The sequence below is a fragment of the Coregonus clupeaformis genome, chromosome 3, assembly GCF_020615455.1.
Source record: "Coregonus clupeaformis isolate EN_2021a chromosome 3, ASM2061545v1, whole genome shotgun sequence".
Lineage (NCBI taxonomy): Eukaryota > Metazoa > Chordata > Actinopteri > Salmoniformes > Salmonidae > Coregonus > Coregonus clupeaformis.
In genome coordinates, this window is record NC_059194.1 from 43,593,705 (window position 1) to 43,615,749 (window position 22,045).

A 22,045-nucleotide genomic window follows, 5' to 3' on the forward strand; every position below is an offset into this window, starting at 1 on the left:
AATACAATGTATTGACATAAGCAACAATTGGTTGACACTCATATTTTGAGATTGAATGCAATGTATTGACAGAAGTGTCTAGTGGTTGTTGTTTCTCTTTCCCATTGACTGCAATGTATTGACAAAAGCGTCAACCCTTTTACACTCATTTTCCCCATTGAATGCAATGTACTGCATAAGCGTTGACCCTGTGACACTCATCTTTTCCCACTGACTGCAATGTATTGACAGAAACATACATTTTTTGACGCTCATCTTTTCCCATTGGCACCGCAAAGCCTGCTGACATAAGCGTCAATTGGTTGAAGCCTAACTTTTTGAAAAAACGTGACGGGATGACATTTTGAGGCTGACAATGGGCTGCTGTAATTCGAAGCATTATCTTATCACACCGTTGATATAGCAATGGACGCTAACAGCTAATCGATTTTGGCAAGTGGACACTATTTGGCATGACAGACCTGTTTTGGCTTGTGAGTGCTACTTTTAGAACTACTGGCTGAAATGATACAAAACTCCCATAGCATCTCTTCAAAAATACAGTTAAGTTGCAGGATATTTAAGACACCTCATGAGGAGCCAATTTTGTTGTTGATGATGTCAGACTGTTGAGTCTAGATTACAATGTGAGGGGATATGTGTGTAACTACCCCCTCACAGGGTTTGAAACAGTTGAATTTTTTCAACAAAACAATCCAATGTCCTATCCTTAATTTTAAAGCAATGCGTCAACACCCATCAACCTGTATTTACATTTACATTTACATTTAAGTCATTTAGCAGACGCTCTTATCCAGAGCGACTTACAAATTGGTGCATTCAACTTAGGTTAGCCAGTGGGACAACCACAGTAGAAGGATTACTGTTATACTATTCCAGGTATTCCTTAAAGAGGTAGGGTTTCAAGTGTCTCCGGAAGGTGGTCAGTGACTCCGCTGTCCTGGCGTCGTGGGGGAGCTTGTTCCACCATTGGGGTGCCAGAGCAGCGAATAGCTTTGACTGGGCTGAGCGGGAACTGTGGTTCCGTAGAGGTAGGGGGGCTAGCAGGCCAGAGGTGGATGAACGTAGTGCCCTCGTTTGGGTGTAGGGTCTGATCAGAGCCTGAAGGTAAGGAGGTGCCGTTCCCTTCACAGCTCCGTAGGCAAGCACCATGGTTTTGTAGTAGATGTGAGCTTCAACTGGAAGCCAGTGGAGTGTGCGGAGGAGCGGGGTGACATGAGAGAACTTGGGAAGGTTGAACACCAGACGGGCTGCAGCGTTCTGGATAAATTGTAGGGGTTTAATGGCACAGGCAGGGAGCCCAGCCAACAGCGAGTTGCAATAATCCAGACGGGAGATGACAAGTGCCTGGATTAGGACCTGTGCCGCTTTCTGTGTAAGGTAGGGTCGTACTCTGCGAATGTTGTAGAGCATGTCCCTGCAGGATCGGGTCACCGCTTTGATGTTACCAGTAACACTTTCCTTTCCTCTTTCTCCTGTCCTCTTCTCCCCCAATCAATCTCTCTCTCTCTCTCTGACCTCTCTCTCTCTGACCCCTCTCTCTCTGACCCCTCTCTCTCACTAGAACACTGACAGAGCATTGGTTAATCCAAAAGGCATCACCAAGTACTTGTAGTGACCAGAAATCATGCTGAAGGCCATCTTCCATTCCTCCCCCTCCCGGATGCGGATGAAATTGTAGGCACTCCGCAGGTCCAACTTGGTGAAAAACCTGGCCCCGCGGAGTTGTTCAATCGCGGCCGGCACCAACGGGAGAGGGTAGCGGTACTTTACATTTTAGTAATTTAGCAGACGCTCTTATCCAGAGCGACTTACAGGAGCAATTAGGGTTAAGTGCCTTGCTCAAGGGCACATCGACAGATATTTCACCTAGTCGGCTCGGGGATTAGAACCAGCGACCTTTCGGTTACTAGCACAACGCTCTTAACCACTAAGCTACCTGCCGCCCCGGTGCACAGGCGCAGGCGCAATCCTCTGTCCTTCTTGGCCACAAAGAAGAAGCCTGCCGACGCAGGGGAGGTGGACGTGCGAATGAAACCCTGCTGGAGAGCCTCCTGAATGTAGTCCTCCATAGCCTTGGTTTCAGCCACCGACAGAGGGTAGATGCGGCCGCGCGGAGGCGCAGAGCCTGCAAGCAGGTCGATGGCACAGTCCCAGGGGCGATGAGGAGGGAGACAGGTGGCGCGGGTCTTGGAAAAAACAGGTGGTGCGGGTCCCGAAGATCTTGGTATACTTCCGGGATGTTGGGCTGAAGGGCAACCACAGGACTCTTAACCGATGTGGAACCACAAGGAAAGGGTAAGCAGGTCTTCCGGCATTCATGTGCCCAGTCGTGAGATGGTGGGGTTATGACGTTGAAGCCATGGGAGGCCGAGGAAGATCTTGTGTACGGGTGCACTGATGATGAGGAAGGAAAGTATTTCTTGATGTATGGATTCCACGGTGAGGGTGTGTGGTGCTGTGATGTGTGTGATTGTCCCGGATCCCAGTGGTTGACTATCCAGTGCTTGAACCAGACAAGGAGAGGAGAGTGGGCATGAGGTGATGTTAAGGGAGGAGGCGAGGGCCTGGTCAATAAAATTCCCCATGGCACCGGAGTCTACTAGAGCTGTAGAAACAAAACATGAAGGACAGCCAGCCAGTGAAATCGTTACTAGGAAAGGTTTGGCGGAAAGTGATGATGATGGAATTCGCAGGAGTGATCATCCATCCCTCTGCTCCTGTGGACCCCCGGTTAGAACTTACCGGACACCGTTGAAGCTGGTGCCCATCCTGTCCGCAATAAGGACAGCGCCCCAGCTATCTACGATGGCATCGCTCAGCTGCGGAGAGACATATGGCCCCCACCTCCATGGGTTCAGGCTCTGACTCAGAATGATCAACGGAGGAGGGAGAGAGGCGATGGGGGTATTGACACTCCCGAAGAAGGTTATCCAGACGGATGGCCATCGCAATGAGGGCGTCCAAGGATAGGTTGTCGTCTCGGCATGCCAACTCCGTCTGGACCTCTTCACGCAATCTTCTTCTGAATAGGGTGTGGAGCGCCGGCTCATTCCATCCGCTGGATGCTGCCACTGTCCGAAAGGTGAGCGTGTACTCCGCCGTGGTCTGCCCATCCTGCCGCAGTTGGAGTAGGCGCTCACCCTCCTCTCTGCCCTCTGCTGGATGGTCAAAGACCCCCTTGAACAGAGCCAAGAACCCCTCATAGGAACCCAGCTCTTCCTCTCCTCTCTCCCAGACGGCCGTGGCCCACTCCATCGCCTGTCCAGTCAGCAGAGAAATAACCGTGGCAACCTCTCGGTGGTGGTACTCCTTGAGTAATGTCAACTCGTTGAAGAACGCGGAGGACCTCATCCATAGCCTTCCCCAAATGAGCCAGCTGGTCGTGATGTTGACGAAGTAGGTGTCCCTGTTCGCCGACCATCTGGGAGATGTCTTGGTTAACTGCTGCTTCCAATTGTAGAGGTAGTATTCTGTAACATAGACACAGGGAGTCAGGAAGCAGGTGCAAAACAAGTGAAGCGTCTGACATGAAACATAAACAATACTACCTGATGACTGATAACAAAAGAGTGCTATATAAAGGGTAAGTAATCAGGGGAGTAATGAAGTCCAGGTGTGACCAATACAAATAGTCCTCTCTCTGAGATCCATTTAGTAACCAGGCAGGTTTGAGATTTAATCATCTGTATCTTGCACTACAACCACCAAGGCTGCACATATAATCAGCATTCAGAACATACAAACTCAAATCAAAGTTAATGGTTCACAAAGGAAAATAGCCATGCTTTTTTAACTACAGCATGTACATTCCAATAAAAAAATATTTATGGCTTTGCCTTTCTTAGGTTGAGTGTTAATCCCTATTTGTGCTGTGATATCATTTACACCTACAGTAATCAAAAATCACTTTCACTCTCTATGATTACCTTTTCCTGGTACTAATGTTGCTAACATGATGACCACTTCACTGGAAAAGCACTCAATATAACAGCAAAGGTCCTAAACTCATGCTAGCCGGATGAGAAGGTCAACTGTAATTGATGAACAATGAGTTTCTCCATATGCCTCCCATAAATTAAAAACTCAGAAGTGGGCAGGTATAGTAGAGGGCATCTGAGGAGAAATATGTATGGTTCTTTAGCTGTAATTTGACTGCTCATTCTGGGTATTGCTTCAAACGTGTGTGTGTGTTTCTGTGTGTGCACGTTTGTGTGCGTGTGAACGTGGGTTTGTGTGAGAGAGAGATTTTTCTCTTCGCCCTCCTCTCTTCTGTGGAGAGAGCCCCAGTTGAACAAGAGGTGGAGGGTTAATGAGCTGTGTGTGAATGGCGTTAGTTAGCGTCCATCCCACACCAAATGCCTTGCTGCTCTGCTGAGTTGAGACAACGCTGTGGTCCGGGCCCCTTGGAAACCTCTTCCAGGCCTGGCAGGTCCGGTGCCTTCATCACCATTGTCTCTGTGTCAGCTCTCCTCATTAGTGGCTCCTCATGAATCGTCATTGTTTTTGGCCCTCAAACAAAATGTAGGGCCAACAATGTGCCTGTCTATGACATCGGGAACAGCAATGGCTGGGCATGTTTTCACCTCTAGTATAGTATAGGGAAAAGCACTATGAAGGGGACCAGGAATGTCATGAAGACAATATGTCAGACTATGCATTACGAAACCATATAAAGAATCAGCCACCACCTTGTAACAGAGAAAAGAAAGGAGCAGGTTCAGGCCAGGGGTTAATTTGAAAGGATGTTCAAGGTACACGTGTTTGAAAGAGACTGGAATGTTTTAGCCCTTATCATTGTAGAATCTAAATTCAGAGAAAGAATCAAAATGCCAACACATTTCATCACAGGGCCTTAAGCAGCTTGTATATACTCTCAGGAGCTATACAGCCTAAGACCTACAGTGGGGGAAAAAAGTATTTAGTCAGCCACCAATTGTGCAAGTTCTCCCACTTAAAAAGATGAGAGAGGCCTGTAATTTTCATCATAGGTACACGTCAACTATGACAGACAAAATGAGAAAAAAAAATCCAGAAAATCACATTGTAGGATTTTTAATGAATTTATTTGCAAATTATGGTGGAAAATAAGTATTTGGTCAATAACAAAAGTTTCTCAATACTTTGTTATATACCCTTTGTTGGCAATGATACAGGTCAAACGTCTTCACAAGGTTTTCACACACTGTTGCTGGTATTTTGGCCCATTCCTCCATGCAGATCTCCTCTAGAGCAGTGATGTTTTGGGGCTGTCGCTGGGCAACACGGACTTTCAACTCCCTCCAAAGATTTTCTATGGGGTTGAGATCTGGAGACTGGCTAGGCCACTCCAGGACCTTGAAATGCTTCTTACGAAGCCACTCCTTTGTTGCACGGGTGTTGTGTTTGGGATCATTGTCATGCTGAAAGACCCAGCCACGTTTCATCTTCAATGCCCTTGCTGATGGAAGGAGGTTTTCACTCAAAATCTCACGATACATGGCCCCATTCATTCTTTCCTTTACACGGATCAGTCGTCCTGGTCCCTTTGCAGAAAAACAGCCCCAAAGCATGATGTTTCCACCCCCATGCTTCACAGTAGGTATGGTGTTCTTTGGATGCAACTCAGCATTCTTTGTCCTCCAAACACGACGAGTTGAGTTTTTACCAAAAAGTTCTATTTTGGTTTCATCTGACCATATGACATTCTCCCAATCCTCTTCTGGATCATCCAAATGCACTCTAGCAAACTTCAGACGGGCCTGGACATATACTGGCTTAAGCAGGGGGACACGTCTGGCACTGCAGGATTTGAGTCCCTGGCGGCGTAGTGTGTTACTGATGGTAGGCTTTGTTACTTTGGTCCCAGCTCTAGGTCCCCCCGTGTGGTTCTGGGATTTTTGCTCACCGTTCTTGTGATCATTTTGACCCCACGGGGTGAGATCTTGAGTGGAGCCCCAGATCGAGGGAGATTATCAGTGGTCTTGTATGTCTTCCATTTCCTAATAATTGCTCCCACAGTTGATTTCTTCAAACCAAGCTGCTTACCTATTGCAGATTCAGTCTTCCCAGCCTGGTGCAGGTCTACAATTTTGTTTCTGGTGTCCTTTGACAGCTCTTTGGTCTTGGCCATAGTGGAGTTTGGAGTGTGACTCTTTGAGGTTGTGGACAGGTGTCTTTTATACTGATAACAAGTTCAAACAGGTGCCATTAATACAGGTAACGGGTGGAGGACAGAGGAGCCTCTTAAAGAAGTAGTTACAGGTCTGTGAGAGCCAGAAATCTTGCTTGTTTGTAGGTGACCAAATACTTATTTTCCACCATAATTTGCAAATAAATTCATTAAAAATCCTACAATGTGATTTTCTGGATTTTTTTCCCTCAATTTGTCTGTCATAGTTGACGTGTACCTATGATGAAAATTACAGGCCTCTCTCATCTTTTTAAGTGGGAGAACTTGCACAATTGGTGGCTGACTAAATACTTTTTTTCCCCACTGTATTTTGTTTGTTCACACTATGGGTCGGTTTCCCAGACACAGATTTGTATTTATTAGGAATCCCTATTACCAAGGCAGCAGCTACTCTTCCATAAGGTGTATTTTTATCTGTTTTTTTTAAATCTGATTCTACTGCTTGCATCAGTTACCTGATGTGGAATAGAGTTCCATTAGTCATGGCTCTACGTAGTAATGTGCGCCTCCTATAGTCTCTTTCCTCTGGTGGTATGTCTTGTAGGGTATGCATGGGTGTCTGAGCTGTGTGCTAGTAGTTTAAACAGACAGCTTAGTACATTCAGCTTGTCAACACCTCTTACAAAAACAAGTAGTGATGACGTCAATCGCTCTTCCACTTTGAACCATGAGAGATTGACATGCATATCATTAATGTTAGCTCTCCGTGTACTTTTAAGGGCCAGCCGTGCTGCCCTGTTCTGAGCCAATTGTAATTTTCCTAAGTCCCTCTGTGGCACCTGACCACACGACTGAACAGTAGTCCAGATGCGACAAAACTAGGGCCTGTAGGACCTGCCTTGTTGATAGTGTTGTTAAGGCAGAACAGCGCTTTATTATGGACAGACTTCTCCCCATCTTAGCTACTGTTGTACCAACATGTTTTGACTATGACAGTTTACAATCCAGGGTTACTCCAAGCAGTTTAGTCACCTCAAACTTGGTCAATTTCCACATCATTCATTACAAGATTTAGTTGAGGTTTGGGGTTTAGTGAATACATGCTTTTAGATAAACCGGCCCATAATCAACTTAAAAAAACATTGATGATGGCCTGTCAATGACATGTGAGATGTACAGGGGGGAAAGGGTTTAGGTCAAGTTCAGACATGAAATAAGAATCACATTGATTAGAGCCATACAGAATTTGGCAACTTTGTTTTAAGGAGTAGGAAACTGTCACGGATGCCATGTTGGCACCAAAAGTTCAAAGACAGTTAAGAAGAAAGCAAATGACAATGTTATGGTCATGGGATGTTTGGGGATGAGTAGGCTTGGCATGGTGACGCCCAGGCTCTCTGCTTCTGCAGTACAAGTCAACAGCCAACAGGTGGAGATGCAGTGTGGACATATCAGTAACCAATACTCCCACCTAGTGGCACAAATGGCACAGTAATAAACCATAGCCTTTTAATCAACTCATTGAAATTATGGCTCCAATAGAAATTACACTATACAGAATAAATCCAATCAGTAGACATTGTACTTACAGGCACAGACAGGCAGGTCTAAAGTAACTACAGTTACACTGTTATATAGTACTTAACTTACACCTGTTTGTGGGTTGTGTAGTCTAATTACACATTTAAAAATGGTATATGCATGTGATCTGTAAACAAACTAAACTGTGGCTAAACCTCATTACCCAAGATGACCATTTTATTACTCAGTCAACCCTCAGATATTTTATTACTATTCTCAAAATATTAAGTTTGTTTGCAAATCCTTGAAATTGTTCATCCCACAAACTGCTTCAATTGTAGGTAATGTAACAATGTGTATCTACATTTACATTTACATTTTAGTCATTTAGCAGACGCTCTTATCCAGAGCGACTTACAGTTAGTGAATACATATATATATATTTTTTATACTGGCCCCCCGTGGGAAGCGAACCCACAACCCTGGCGTTGCAAACGCCATGCTCTATCAACTGAGCTACATCCCTGCCGGCCATTCCCTCCCCTACCCTGGATGACGCTGGGCCAATTGTGCGCCGCCCATTAGTCTCCCGGTCGCGGCCGGCTGCGACAGAGCCTGGATTCGAACCAGGATCTCTAGTGGCACAGTTAGCACTGCGATGCAGTGCCTTAGACCACTGCGCCACTGCACAGGAGGCTGCTGAGGGAATGGAGCAAATGCACATGAAAACCATGTGTTTGATACCATTCCACTCATTTTGCTCCAGCCATTTCCACAAGCCCGTTCTCCCCAATTAAGGTGCCACCAACCTCCTGTGCTACACTGTACCTACCTAGGTAACTACATCTAGTACATAGGTTTGGGGACACTTAGGCTGCGTTTACAGACAGCCCAATTCAGATATTTCGCCTTCAGTGCATTCTGAAAGTATTCAGCCCCTTAACTTTTTCCACATTTTTTTACGTTACACCCTTATTCTAAAATTGATTAAATAAAATTTTTCCCCTCATCAATCTACACACAATACCCGATAATGACAAAGGGAAAACAAACATCTTTAAAAAACAGAAATACCTTATTTACATAACTATTCAGACCCTTTGCTATGAGACTCGAAATTGAGCTCAGGTGCATCCTGTTTCCATTGATCATCCTTGAGACATTTCTACAACTTGATTAGAGTCCACCTGTGGTAAATTAAACTGATTGGACATGATTTGGAAAGGCACACACCTATCTATATAAGGTCCCACAGTTGATAGTGAATGTCAGAGCAAAAACCAAGCCATGAGGTCGAAGGAATTGTCCGTAGAGCTCCGAGACAGGATTGTGTCGAGGCACAGATCTGGGGAAGGGTACCAAAACATTTCTGCAGCATTGAAGGTCCCCAAGAACACAGTGGCCTCCATCATTAAATGGAAGAAGTTTGGAACCACCAAGACCCTTCCTAGAGCTGGCCACCCGGCCAAACTGAGCAATCGGGGGAGAAGGGCCTTGATCAGCGAGGTGACCAAGAACCCAATGGTGACTCTGACAGAGCTCCAGAGTTCCTCTGTGGAAATGGGAGAACCTTCCAGAAGGACAACCATCTCTGCAGCACTCCACCAATCAGGCCTTTATGGTAGAGTGGCCAGACGGAAGCGACTCCTCAGTAAAAGGCGCATGACAGCCCAATTGGAGTTTGCCAAAAGGTACCTAAAGACTCTCAGACCATGAAAAACAAGATTCTCTGGTCAGATGAAACCAAGATTGAACTCTTCGGCCTGAATGCCAAGCGTCACGTCCGGAGGAAACCTGGCACCATCCATACGGTGAAGCATGGTGGTGGCAGCATCATGCTGTGGGGATGTCTTTCAGTGGCAGGGACTGGGAGACTAGTCAGGATCAAGGGAAAGATGAATGGAGCAAAGTACAGAGAGATCCTTGATGAAAACCTGCTCCAAAGCGCTCAGCACCTCAGACTGGGGCGAAGGTTCACCTTCCAACGACCCTAAGCACACAGCCAAGACACCGCAGGGATGGCTTCGGGACAAGTCTTTGAATGTCCTTGAGTGGCCCATCAGAGCCCAGACTTGAACCAGATCGAGCATCTCTGGAGACCTGAAAATAGCTGTGCAGCGATGATCCCCATCCAACCTGACAGAGCTTGAGAGCATCTGCAGAGAAGAATGGGAGAAACTCCCCAAATACAGGAGTGCCAAGCTTGTAGCGTCATACCCAAGAAGACTCGAGGCTGTAATCGCTGCCAAAGGTGCTTCAACAAAGTACTGAGCAAAGGGTCTGAATACTTATGTAAATGTGATATTTCCGTTTTATTTTTTATTATACATTTGCAAAAATGTCAACCTATTTTTCCTTTGTCATCATGCGGTATTGTGTAGATTGATTAAGAAAATAAGCTACAGTGCCTTGCAAAAGTATTAAGCCCCCTTGGCATTTTTCCTATTTTGTTGCATTACAACCTGCAATTTAAATTGATTTTTATTTGGATTTCACGTAATGGAAATACACAAAATAGTCCAAATTGGTGAAGTGAAATGAAAAGAATTACCTGTTTCAAAAAATTCAAAAAAATTAATAACAGAAAAGTGGTGCGTGCATATGTATTCACCCCCTTTGCTATGAAGCCCCTAAATAAGATCTGGTGCAACCAATTACCTTCAGAAGTCACATAATTAGTTAAATAAAGTCCACCTGTGTGCAATCTAAGTGTCACTTGATCTGTCACATGATCTCAGTATATATACACACCTGTTTTGAAAGGCCCCAGAGTCTGCAACACCACTAAGCAAGGGGCACCACCAAGCAAGTGGCACCATGAAGACCAAGGAGCTCTCCAAACAGGTCAGGGACAAAGTTGTGGAGAAGTACAGATTAGGGTTGGGTTATAAAAAAAATATCCGAAACTTTGAACATTCGAAGGAGCACCATTAAATCCATTATTTAAAAAAATTGAAAGAACATGGCACCACAACAAACCTGCCAAGAGAGGGCCGCCCACCAAAACTCACGAACCAGGCAAGGAGGGCATTAATCAGAGGCAACAAACAGACCAAAGATAACCCTGAAGGAGCTGCAAAGCTCCACAGCGGAGATTGGAGTATCTGTCCATAGGACCACTTTAAGCCATACACTACACAGAGCTGGGCTTTACGGGAGAGTAGCCAGAAAAAAATCCATTGGTTAAAGAAAAAAATAAGCAAACACGTTTGGTGTTCGCCAAAAGGCATGTGGGAGACTCCCCACACATATCGAGAAAGGTACTCTGGTCAGATGAGACTAAAATTGAGCTTTTTGGCCATCAAGGAAAATGCTATGTCTGGCGCAAACCCAACACCTCTCATCACCCGAGAACACCATCCCCACAGTGAAGCATGGTGGTGGCAGCGTCATGCTGTGGGGATGTTTTTCATTGGCAGGGACTGGGAAACTGGTCAGAATTGAAGGAATGATGGATGGCGCTAAATACAGGGAAATTCCTGAGGGAAACCTGTTTCAGTCTTCCAGAGATTTGAGACTGGGACGGAGGTTCACCTTCCAGTAGGACAATGACCCTAAGCATACTGCTAAAGCAACACTCGAGTGGTTTAAGGGGAAACATTTAAATGTATTGGAATGGCCTAGTTAAAGCCCAGACCTCAATCCAATTGAGAATCTGTGGTTTGACTTAAAGATTGCTGTACACCAGCGGAACCCATCCAACTTGAAGGAGCTGGAGCAGTTTTGCCTTGAAGAATGGGCAAAAATCCCAGTGGCTAGATGTGCCAAGTGTATAGAGACATACCCCAAGAGACTTGCAGCTGTACTTACTGCAAAACATGGCTCTACAAAGTATTGACTTTTTGGGGGGGGGGGGTGAATAGTTATGCACGCTCAAGTTTTCTGTCTTTTTGTCTTATTTCTTGTTTGTTTCACCCCCCAAAAATATTTTGCATCTTCAAAGTGGTAGGCATGTTGTGTAAATTGAATTATACAAACCCCAAAAAAATCAATTTTAATTCCAGGTTGTAAGGCAACATAATAGGAAAAATGGGGGGGTGAATACTTTCGCAAGCCACTGTATTTCATCAATTTTAGAATAAGGCTGTAACGTAACAAAGTGGAAAAAGTCCAGGGGTCTGAATACTTTCCGAATGCACTGTATAATTGGGCAAAATATTAGAATTGGGCAGCCTGTGTAAACGCAGCCTTAGTCAGACCATCCCCAGTTATTTCAGGACAAGTCACAGGCTGAACATCACTGAATCTCAACCCCTCCAGCCTACCCTCCTCCTAAAAATAAAAACCCATCATGCTTCTCATAGTAATCGTGATGAGAGCATATTCCAAAAGCTTACACAATAGACACACACTTTAAACAAATCATAGCCAACTTGTTTAATCATTATTTTACTGCAACAGTGTCAGAGAGGAGAATGGAGCAGTAAGAGGAAGCTCAGGGCCACTTGAGATAGTGTTGTTATAAACTTGAAGCCTTGTTAACAACAGAAACATGACTCATGGCTGGGGTAGGGAAACTATCAACACAATGACGAACCGAGTCAGGAAAACACGTGCTTAAATTGAACTTCTTAACCTCTGTTAAAATAACTTCATAATCTCTCTAAATATATTGTTCTCCAAAAAGCAACCGGACTATTGCTCTGTATCAAACTCGTGAGGTGGCACTGACAATACACTCTCTCAATTGCATCATGTCAATTACGAAATGAATGATACCTCCACACAAAGTGATGACATGAGGTAAAAACCCTGGGAAAACATTACTTATACCAAGATGGTGTTTTAACGCTGAAGGACAATAAGTATCTCTCCATACAAATCATTCAAGTATCTGACATGTGAAATACATTTTTTTAGACATTTAACATTTATATACTTAGGTACATTTAACACTTCTGTTGATTTTACAGACAATACTGTGTTAATCACAATGTTTTGTCTTTGCATATTAGCCGACAAGGTGAAAAATCTGCCGATGTGCCCTTGAGCAAGGCACTTAACCCTAATTTGCTCCAGGGGCACCGTACTACTATGGCTGACCCTGTAAAATACATTTCACTGCACCTATCCGCTGTGTGACAATAAAACATTTTCTTTATTAATTTGTAAGGCATAGTATAGTTCTCAAGGTGAAAACAATTTTTGTTCCACAATGGCGATAAAGCATTTAATACTTCAACTTAACTGTGGAGGCTCCAAAATAGTGCTCATGTTGGGCACACATCCAAAAGGGTAAACATGATGCAATTTACATTTGACCCTGTATACATAATGAGATATTGATGCGACAGATTAATTTGACTATTAAGAGATATCATGTTAGTCTGGGTACAAGTCTTTTTAGCTAACATTCCACTCCTTGCCACCCGTCAATTGCCAAAGAGACCAGGCAATCATGACGTCAGTTCAAACAGCTCTTTTTTCAGTGATCTTCAGTTATGTGCAAAAGGTTACAAACAGCGATTGTTAAAAAATTGATACTTTAAAAGAAAGATAACCAACCACTGGTATGTATGCCACAGGATAAACAACCAATACATTCTGTGTGCTTATTTTTTTCCCACTGCTAAAACAATCAAATTAAAAAGAAGTACCTCACTAAATCTAATCAATTTGAAATCATTAAAAGTTCTTAAATGAAAGACTGTCTTACCATCCTTGGCTGTGAAATTAAAAGCTATGCTAAAACCAGGATAAAAAATACCAATGAGTATCACACCCTTAAAAACAAAAATACAGAGTAAGAACAGCTGTGACCCTTAAATAAAAGTGGCACACGGGCACAGCCAGACATGGGCACTGTAATCTCCCCTGCACCAACACTGCAGTAAAACGGGACCGGTTTTATGTTGGCCGTCTCCCTGAGACACCTCCTCTTATTGCGACCCTAGTACACAACATCAAGTCCCATGATTCATATGAGCCACACCCATATTCCTGCTAGGTCAGTTGCTCCCGTGGGTGACATCCTCTCAGCCCAGGAAGGTGAGGCCCGCCATGACGCTGAAGCCCAGCAGGATGAAGAACACCTTGAGCAGCTGGTTCTCCGGGGAGTTCAGTTCGTGAGGCAGGATCTCCATGAAGGTGATGTAAATAAAGGTCCCGGCCGCCAGCCCCTCCAGGATGGCCTGGATCAAAACGCCTGCCGCCAGCTGGGCCTCGATAACCCCGATGCCCACTGCGATTCCTAGCGGAGACATCATGGCGAAGACGCCCACGTAGGCCGCAACCCACATGGGCGGGACCGCGCTCTGCACCAGCTTCACCGATAGGCTGAACACGATGATGCTCTTGTGGACCACAATGGCGATGCAGATCTCTAATACCTGGATAGGATGGAGAGAAAGCGAGATCGAATTAGGTTAAATTCCTCTCCTACTTCCTTTCTCTTTCTTCATCGCAATAAGATGAAGAAAGCTGTATAATAAACACAAGCTGTATAAATGACTGCTGTATAAATTACACGTCATTTATAATTATTTGAAAAGTCTATAAACAGGTTAGCCTAAATAGCTCTGTCACTTCAAGCCAGATAAGGGTATTTGATCAACCAGAGAAAGCAGTTTAAAAATGAAATTATACTCCATAGTTAAAAGTATTCAGATGTTTTCAGACCTCAAAAGTAGTCTAATATCAAATTAAGTTCACGACCCAGGCCATCTGTTTTGTCAGAAACTTGCATGTCTTTATAGTGTATTGACTTAGTAAAATATCTCGTCATTAGATTCCGTTGACGTGGTGCATGCTGTGTGAGTGATGTTATACTGAGGATGTGAGAGAAAGTGCATGGAAATCATGTGTGTCTCGCTTCCCTCTGCCTCTCTACATTGCATAAATGAACAAGAAACTCTAAACCTCCTGACACTACGGGTGATTGGAAAGAGTTGTCCTAGGGCGTTCTCTTTCTAAGCACAGCAATAACTTTCACTATGCTTTTGTGATGGAAAGAGACTTCCCTGAATACCAACAAAGGACAATACAGTGCAAAGGAGAACTGTACGTTTAGATAAAGTCCAAGAGCACATCACATGAAAAGCAGGGGTTAGAAACATCTACTTTATTTTTCCCCCCGATAGAAATAACAGCATTCTCCCTGCACTGTAATTTACAACTTGGTAAGAGCTATTGATAAAAGCTAGGTAAATGAGTAACTCGTTTGGATAAGGGAATTCTAAATATAAAATGACACTTGTTTTAGATATTTTTGACCTTATAAATCGCTGGAGATAAATGTGAAACCAATCATATGGCAGCAAACTGAAGCATATAAACTTTCCCACAGTATTGTTTATGAAATGCTGTGCCATTATGCAGAATATAATTTTTTAAAACCTTTTAACTTGCAGGGATGGGCACTCTCGAATGTATTAATTATAGGCTACCCCGACATTCTCTGTTTCCTATTTCTATCATGTTAAATATTAGCCACAATCAGAATCGACCGTCAGCAGACCTAACAACCACACATATTAAACTGCCAATTTACTTTTAGTTCCCTTCAGTTGGTACAGCCTACATTATCATTCCATTTCATTACATTGTTTTGTTTACCTACATTTGCTTCCTCTGTAAACGGCGTCACAGCCATGTGGTTGTTGCTGAGGATCATTAGTAACAGTTGATAATATTTATTTAAAAAAAAATACATGTAGGCTAATTAAATCGTTGTGGAGCAGAGCGCAGTTTGATCCCGACGCATGGCGCAATACTTGGCTGTTGTCACGATCGTTATAAGAACCGGACCAAGGCGCAGGGTGATAGGCGTACATCTTTTAATGAGTACATTAACACCAACAACAAAACAACAAAACGATACGTGAAGTCTAAAGGTTCACCAACACAAACCTATACAGATCAAGATCCCACAATGAACTGTGCAAAACAGGCTGCCTAAGTATGGTTCCCAATAAGAGACAACGAGAATCAGCTGCCTCTGATTGGGAACCACCCTGGCCAACATAGATCTACACGAACTAGAACAGACCCAATGAAAACTAAACATAACAAGTCCACACCCTGGCTCAACATTTAAGAGTCCCCAGAGCCAGGGCGTGACAGTACCCCCCCCCAAAGGCGCGGACTGCGACCGCGCCAACCAAACACAACAGTGGAGGGGCCGGGTGGGCATTCCGCCTCGGAGGCGGATCCGGCTCCGGGCGTGACCACCACTCTCTCGCTACCCCCCCGTAGCGCCCCTGGTCTGGTCCCGCTGGCCGGAGCTGGACTGGACACCGGTGGAGCGGATTGCTCTTGCTCCGAAGTGGAGCAGCTGACCGGTGCCGAACCAGGCACCGGTGGAACAGGCACGGGCCGTGCCGGACTGACGACGTCAGGAACGGGCCGGACCGGGCTGACGACGCGCACCACTGGCTTGGTGCGGGGAGCAGGAACGGGCCGGACCGGGCTGACGACGCGCACCACTGGCTTGGTGCGGGGAGCAGGAACGGGCCGAACCGGGCTGGCGACGCGCACCACTGGCTTGGTGCGGGGAGTAGGAATGGGCCGGACCGGGCTGACAAAGCGCACCACTGGCTTGGTGCGGGGAGCAGGAACGGGCCGGACCGGGCTGGCGACGCGCACCACAGGCTTGGTGCGGGGAGCAGGAACGGGCCGGACCGGGCTGGTGACGCGCACCACAGGCTTGGTGCGGGGAGCAGGAACAGGCCGGACCGGGCTGGCGACGCGCACCACAGGCTTGGTGCGAGGGACAGGAACAGGCCGGACCGTACTGGGAACACACACCACTGGCCTTGTGCGGGGATCAGGAACGGGCCGGACCGGACTGGTAACACACCCCAGTACCTCTCGCCGTGCCTCTACACTCTCCTTCCCCCTCATGACCAATGGCCCCCGGTTGGCGCCGCTTCTCCTCTCCTGCCTGGGCATCCTCCCTCATCGCCCTCCGGTAGCGGACGGCCTCCTCCTCTGTGATTCTCCCCCAACCGAGGAGGACATCTACCAGAGTAACCTCCTGTTCCATACCCGGCGTTTGCTCCTGCACACGCTGCTTGGTCCTATTCTGGTGGGATCTTCTGTCACGATCGTTATAAGAACCGGACCATGGCGCAGCGTGATAGGCGTACATCTTTTAATGAGTACATTAACACCAACAACAAAACGATACGTGAAGTATAAAGGTTCACCAACACAAACCTATACAGATCAAGATCCCACAATGAACTGTGCAAAACAGGCTGCCTAAGTATGGATCCCAATCAGAGACAACAAGAATCAGCTGCCTCTGATTGGGAACCACCCTGGCCAACATAGATCTACACGAACTAGAACAGACCCAATGAAAACTAAACATAAACATAACAAGTCCACACCCTGGCTCAACATTTAAGAGTCCCCAGAGCCAGGGCGTGACAGCTGTATAGTCACAGTTTCATGGTTAGTGCAGGCAATAGACAAGGGTATAGCCTACCATTGTACTCTATTCTCCCTATTATAAGTATATGTACACTAATCTTACAACATTACCATGGTTGAAGAACTGAATGTGGGATTTTCAGAATGAATCAAAACACAGTTCTTTCTTTCGTGCATAAAGGCTCTCTTTACCAGTTTATGATTTATAAATACTTTTCTAACCTTAAATAATCTACAAGATCAGAGTATTTATTTTATTGACCAATTGGTGCTGAAACTGAGACAAATATGCTTATTAGAAAGCTTTCTTTCATGATCCATAATATTCTGAACCCATTCAATCTAAAAACAATTTGAGTGAGTCTGTGGACAAAATTCTAACTAAAAAGGTACATCGTATTTAAAAGGGATGGCTTAAGATAAATGTACAGAAAACCCTATTGAATGAAAACTCCACGAGAAAATCTGTTGGCCAGCAAGTAGGAGGGTTTTCAGCGGTTTAATTACATTTGTTCAGCATGTGCAAGGGAACCACAAGTGTTGTACCAATTAGTTTTTCCTCGGTTGCCCATGCCATTTAAATAAATTATTTATATTCTTCCATTGTGTTAATGATGGCGGATTGATTGATTTCAACGTTTTTAGTATACGTTTTTGTCAAGACGGGGGATGAGAAGAGAAGTGTCCAGCCCATTGGCTATCTCACTACACCCCTATATGCCATGTCTTGAAATATGCAGACAGACGGATTAAAAGTAAATAGCATAAATTAACATCACAAAGTAAATGGACTGTCCTGGGGGAGCTCAAATGTGCGCTCAGTCAGAACTTCTGGGTATGCTCTAGCATTGATCTGTATACAATGACGAGATGCTCATGTCTCCGCCCTAACAATGGGAGTTGTTGTCCCAAAGGCGGGAAGGCAGGCGACAAGCTTAGGTTCAAAATAAGCCCATAGAAACGCATTGGTCGCTTCACCTCTTCATCTCTGGCTCTAGTCTCCCTCCCAATGAGTCTCTCGCACCAGACGGCTTTCTTCCGCACATGAGACTAGATCTGCTCTATCAGGTACAGATGGTGCTAAAGCAAAAAGCTAATTGTAGGACAGTCGAAGGACAGAGGGATACACTAGCTAGAACTGTCTGATCGCGGCTCTGGTAGGACAAAAAAAGCATGACTGTGACTGGCCAATTTGATTGTTTCCCCCATGGTGTTTATCATGTTCTACTGTAGGTGACAGGGCGACATGTTGTGTGCACTAAAACAGCATAAAACCGGGTGTATCACTGTTGGCTGTCGGCCAAGGAGGTCATAGGTGCTCCCGCTGCCATTGAATGTAATAAAGGTTTAGACAGAGGCATGGTCATAGTGATTTGCAATAGACACATAAATCATAATGATTTGTCATTCTCAAAATATCTAAAACATGCCTATGTGTGTTTAGTTTGTAAGCTCAAATGGGCAGTGATGTCCAACGGGCATATACAAAACAAAATACTTTCTCATAGAATATGGGGTCATCCTGCAGGTGGTTTCTGAAACGTATTAAATATTTTTAAGAATCCATTGAGTCTAAGATAAGGAGGGTTTTCCCCCCAAGGTCGAGAGAGAGAAGGCCTTGTTGTACACTCCAGCCCCTAATTTGCTACTTGTATATGTAGTCTCATGTCCACAATATTGATATAATGATTAAGTTTGTCACCTGGAAGCTTAGCCAAATAGGGTCTACCGGTTTATTGAAAAACCCTACACTCACACTGTTGTGATATGTTGAATTTGATTACTGTAACCAATTACTGCAGGGCACATTATGACGCAAAACCAGGTATAAAACAGAGATGAACAAGGAAGTAAGGCTTTGAGAAAATGTACTTGACATCTGTACTAGAGTGTATCTGTGTCAGGTCTTCCTGCTTCGATGCCTGTTTTGTCTCTGCTTGTCTTTGTCAATAAAACATCTCATACTCTGGAAGCCATCCTGATCTTTCTTCATTATTGATTTCTGAGACCTTCAAATCACAAAGCATGATAAAATTAATTAGCCAGCTACAGTAATTTTGAGAAACATTAGCTAATAGTTTGGTAGATGTTTTGGTCAAATAAACCAGTTATCTACCATTGATAAGCAGCTAGCTAGCTATAGATAGCTGGTAGCTTGCTAGCTAATTAGCTCCCATGTCAATTTCAAGTCTATAGTGCGTAAACTCACTGCTCTAGAATTTAGAGAAAAACGGGCCACCTCAAAAGGGTGCTACGAAATTAAGTTCTTTGCCCCATGTCATTATACAGCACATATAATTAATAATTAGATTAACCTTAATATACTTGTACTTTACAGTGTTGATGAAATAAGAACGTTAATTTGCTGTGAACGTTGCTAGTTTAGAACGCGCTGCTCTTGGCAATCTAAATTGATTTGCATTTTAATGAGGGAAATAAGTATTTGACCCCTCTGCAAAACATGACTTAGTACTTGGTGGCAAAACCCTTGTTGGCAATCACAGAGGTCAGACGTTTCTTGTAGTTGGCCACCAGGTTTGCACACATCTCAGGGGGATTTTGTCCCACTCCACTTTGCAGATCTTCTCCAAGTCATTAAAGGTTTCGAGGCTGACGTTTGGACACTCGAACCTTCAGCTCCCGCCACAGATTTTCTATGGGATTAAGGTCTGGAGACTGGCTAGGCCACTCCAGGACCTTAATGTGCTTCTTCTTGAGCCACTCCTTTGTTGCCTTGGCCGTGTGTTTTGGGATTTCAGGATTTCAGTCCTTCACGGCGTAGTGTGTTACCAATTGTTTTCTTGGTGAATATGGTCCCACCTGCCTTGAGATCATTGACAAGATCCTCCCGTGTAGTTCTGGGCTGATTCCTCTCCATTCTCATGATCATTGCAACTCCACGAGGTGAGATCTTGCATGGAGCCCCAGGCCGAGGGAGATTGACAGTTCTTTTTTGTTTCTTCCATTTGCGAATAATCGCACCAACTCACCAAGCTGCTTGGCGATGGTCTTGTAGCCCATTCCAGCCTTGTGTAGGTATACAATCGTGTCCCTGACATCCTTGGAGAGCTCTTTGGTCTTGGCCATGGTGGAGAGTTTGGAATCTGATTGATTGCTTCTGTGGACAGGTGTCTTTTACACAGGTAAGAAACTGAGATTAGGAGCACTCCCTTTAAGAGTGTGCTCCTAATCTCAGCTCGTTACCTGTATAAAAGACACCTGGGAGCCATAAATCTTTCTGATTGAAAGGGGGTCAAATACTTATTTCACTCATTAAAATGCAAATCAATTTATAACATTTTTGATATGCGTTTTTCTGGATTTTGTTGTTGTTATTCTGTCTCTCACTGTTCAAATAAACCTACCATTAAAATTATAGACTGATCATTTCTTTGTCAGTGGGCAAACGTACAAAATCAGCTGGGGATCAATCTTTTTTCCCTCACTGTATATACATACATACATACATACATACATACATACATACAGTGGGGAAAAAAAAGTATTTAGTCAGCCACCGATTGTGCAAGTTCTCCCACTTAAAAAGAAGAGAGAGGCCTGTAATTTTCATCATAGGTACATTTCAACTACGAAAGACAAAATGAGAAGAAAAAAAATCCAGAAAATAACATTGTAGGATTTTTAATGAATTTATTTGCAAATTATGGTGGAAAATAAGTATTTGGTCAATAACAAAAGTTTCTCAATACTTTGTTAGCAATGACACAGGTCAAACGTTTTCTGTAAGTCTTCACAAGGTTTTCACACACTGTTGCTGGTATTTTGGCCCATTCCTCCATGCAGATCTCCTCTAGAGCAGTGATGTTTTGGGGCTGTCGCTGGGCAACACGGACTTTCAACTCCCTCCAAAGATGTTCTATGGAGTTGAGATCTGGAGACTGGCTAGGCCACTCCAGGACCTTGAAATGCTTCTTACGAAGCCACTCCTTCGTTGCCCGGGCGGTGTGTTTGGGATCATTGTCATGCTGAAAGACCCAGCCACGTTTTCACTTAAAATCTCACGATACATGGCCCCATTCATTCTTTGCTTTACACGGATCAGTCGTCCTGGTCCCTTTGCAGAAAAACAGCCCCAAAGCATGATGTTTCCACCCCCATGCTTCACAGTAGGTATGGTGTTCTTTGGATGCAACTCAGCATTCTTTGTCCTCCAAACACAAGGAGTTGAGTTTTTACCAAAAAGTTAAATTTTGGTTTCATCTGACATTCTCCCAATCCTCTTCTGGATCATCCAAATGCACTCTAGCAAACTTCAGACGGGCCTGGACATGTACTGGCTTAAGCAGGGGGACACGTCTGGCACTGCAGGATTTGAGTCCCTGGCGGCGTAGTGTGTTACTGATGGTAGGCTTTGTTACTTTGATCCCAGCTCTCTGCAGGTCATTCACTAGGTCCCCCCGTGTGGTTCTGGGATTTTTGCTCACCGTTCTTGTGATCATTTTGACCCCACGGGGTGAGATCATGCTTGGAGCCCCAGATCGAGGGAGATTATCAGTGGTCTTGTATGTCTTCCATTTCCTAATAATTGCTCCCACAGTTGATTTCTTCAAACCAAGCTGCTTACCTATTGCAGATTCAGTCTTCACACCCTGGTGCAGGTCTGCAATTTTGTTTCTGGTGTCCTTTGACAGCTCTTTGGTCTTGGCCATAGTGAAGTTTGGAGTGTGACTGTTTGAGGTTGTGGACAGGTGTCTTTTATACTGATAACAAGTTCAAACAGGTGCCATTAATACAGGTAACGAGTGGAGGACAGAGGAGCCTCTTAAAGAAGAAGTTACAGGTCTGTGAGAGCCAGAAATCTTGCTTGTTTGTAGGTGACCAAATACTTATTTTCCACCATAATTTGCAAATAAATTCATTAAAAATCCTACAATGTGATTTTCTGGAAAAATAATTCTCAATTTGTCTGTCATAGTTGACGTATACCTATGATGAAAATTACAGGCCTCTCTCATCTTTTTAAGTGGGAGAACTTGCACAATTGGTGGCTGATAAATACTTTTTTTCCCCCACTGT

The 22,045-nt window shown here is 44.5% G+C and overlaps 1 protein-coding gene across 1 annotated transcript in view; it reads right to left on the reverse strand.

The window, feature by feature from the left end:
* Positions 1-11,995: 11,995 nt before the first annotated feature.
* The window catches only part of LOC121579073 (zinc transporter ZIP1), a 28,725-nt gene continuing 18,675 nt past the window's right edge, over positions 11,996-22,045 (reverse strand). Inside the window, exon 4 of the mRNA XM_041893342.2 lies at positions 11,996-13,962. Coding sequence (XP_041749276.1) covers positions 13,609-13,962 — 354 coding nt within the window. The 3' untranslated portion in view covers positions 11,996-13,608. The remainder of the gene's footprint in view (positions 13,963-22,045) is intronic.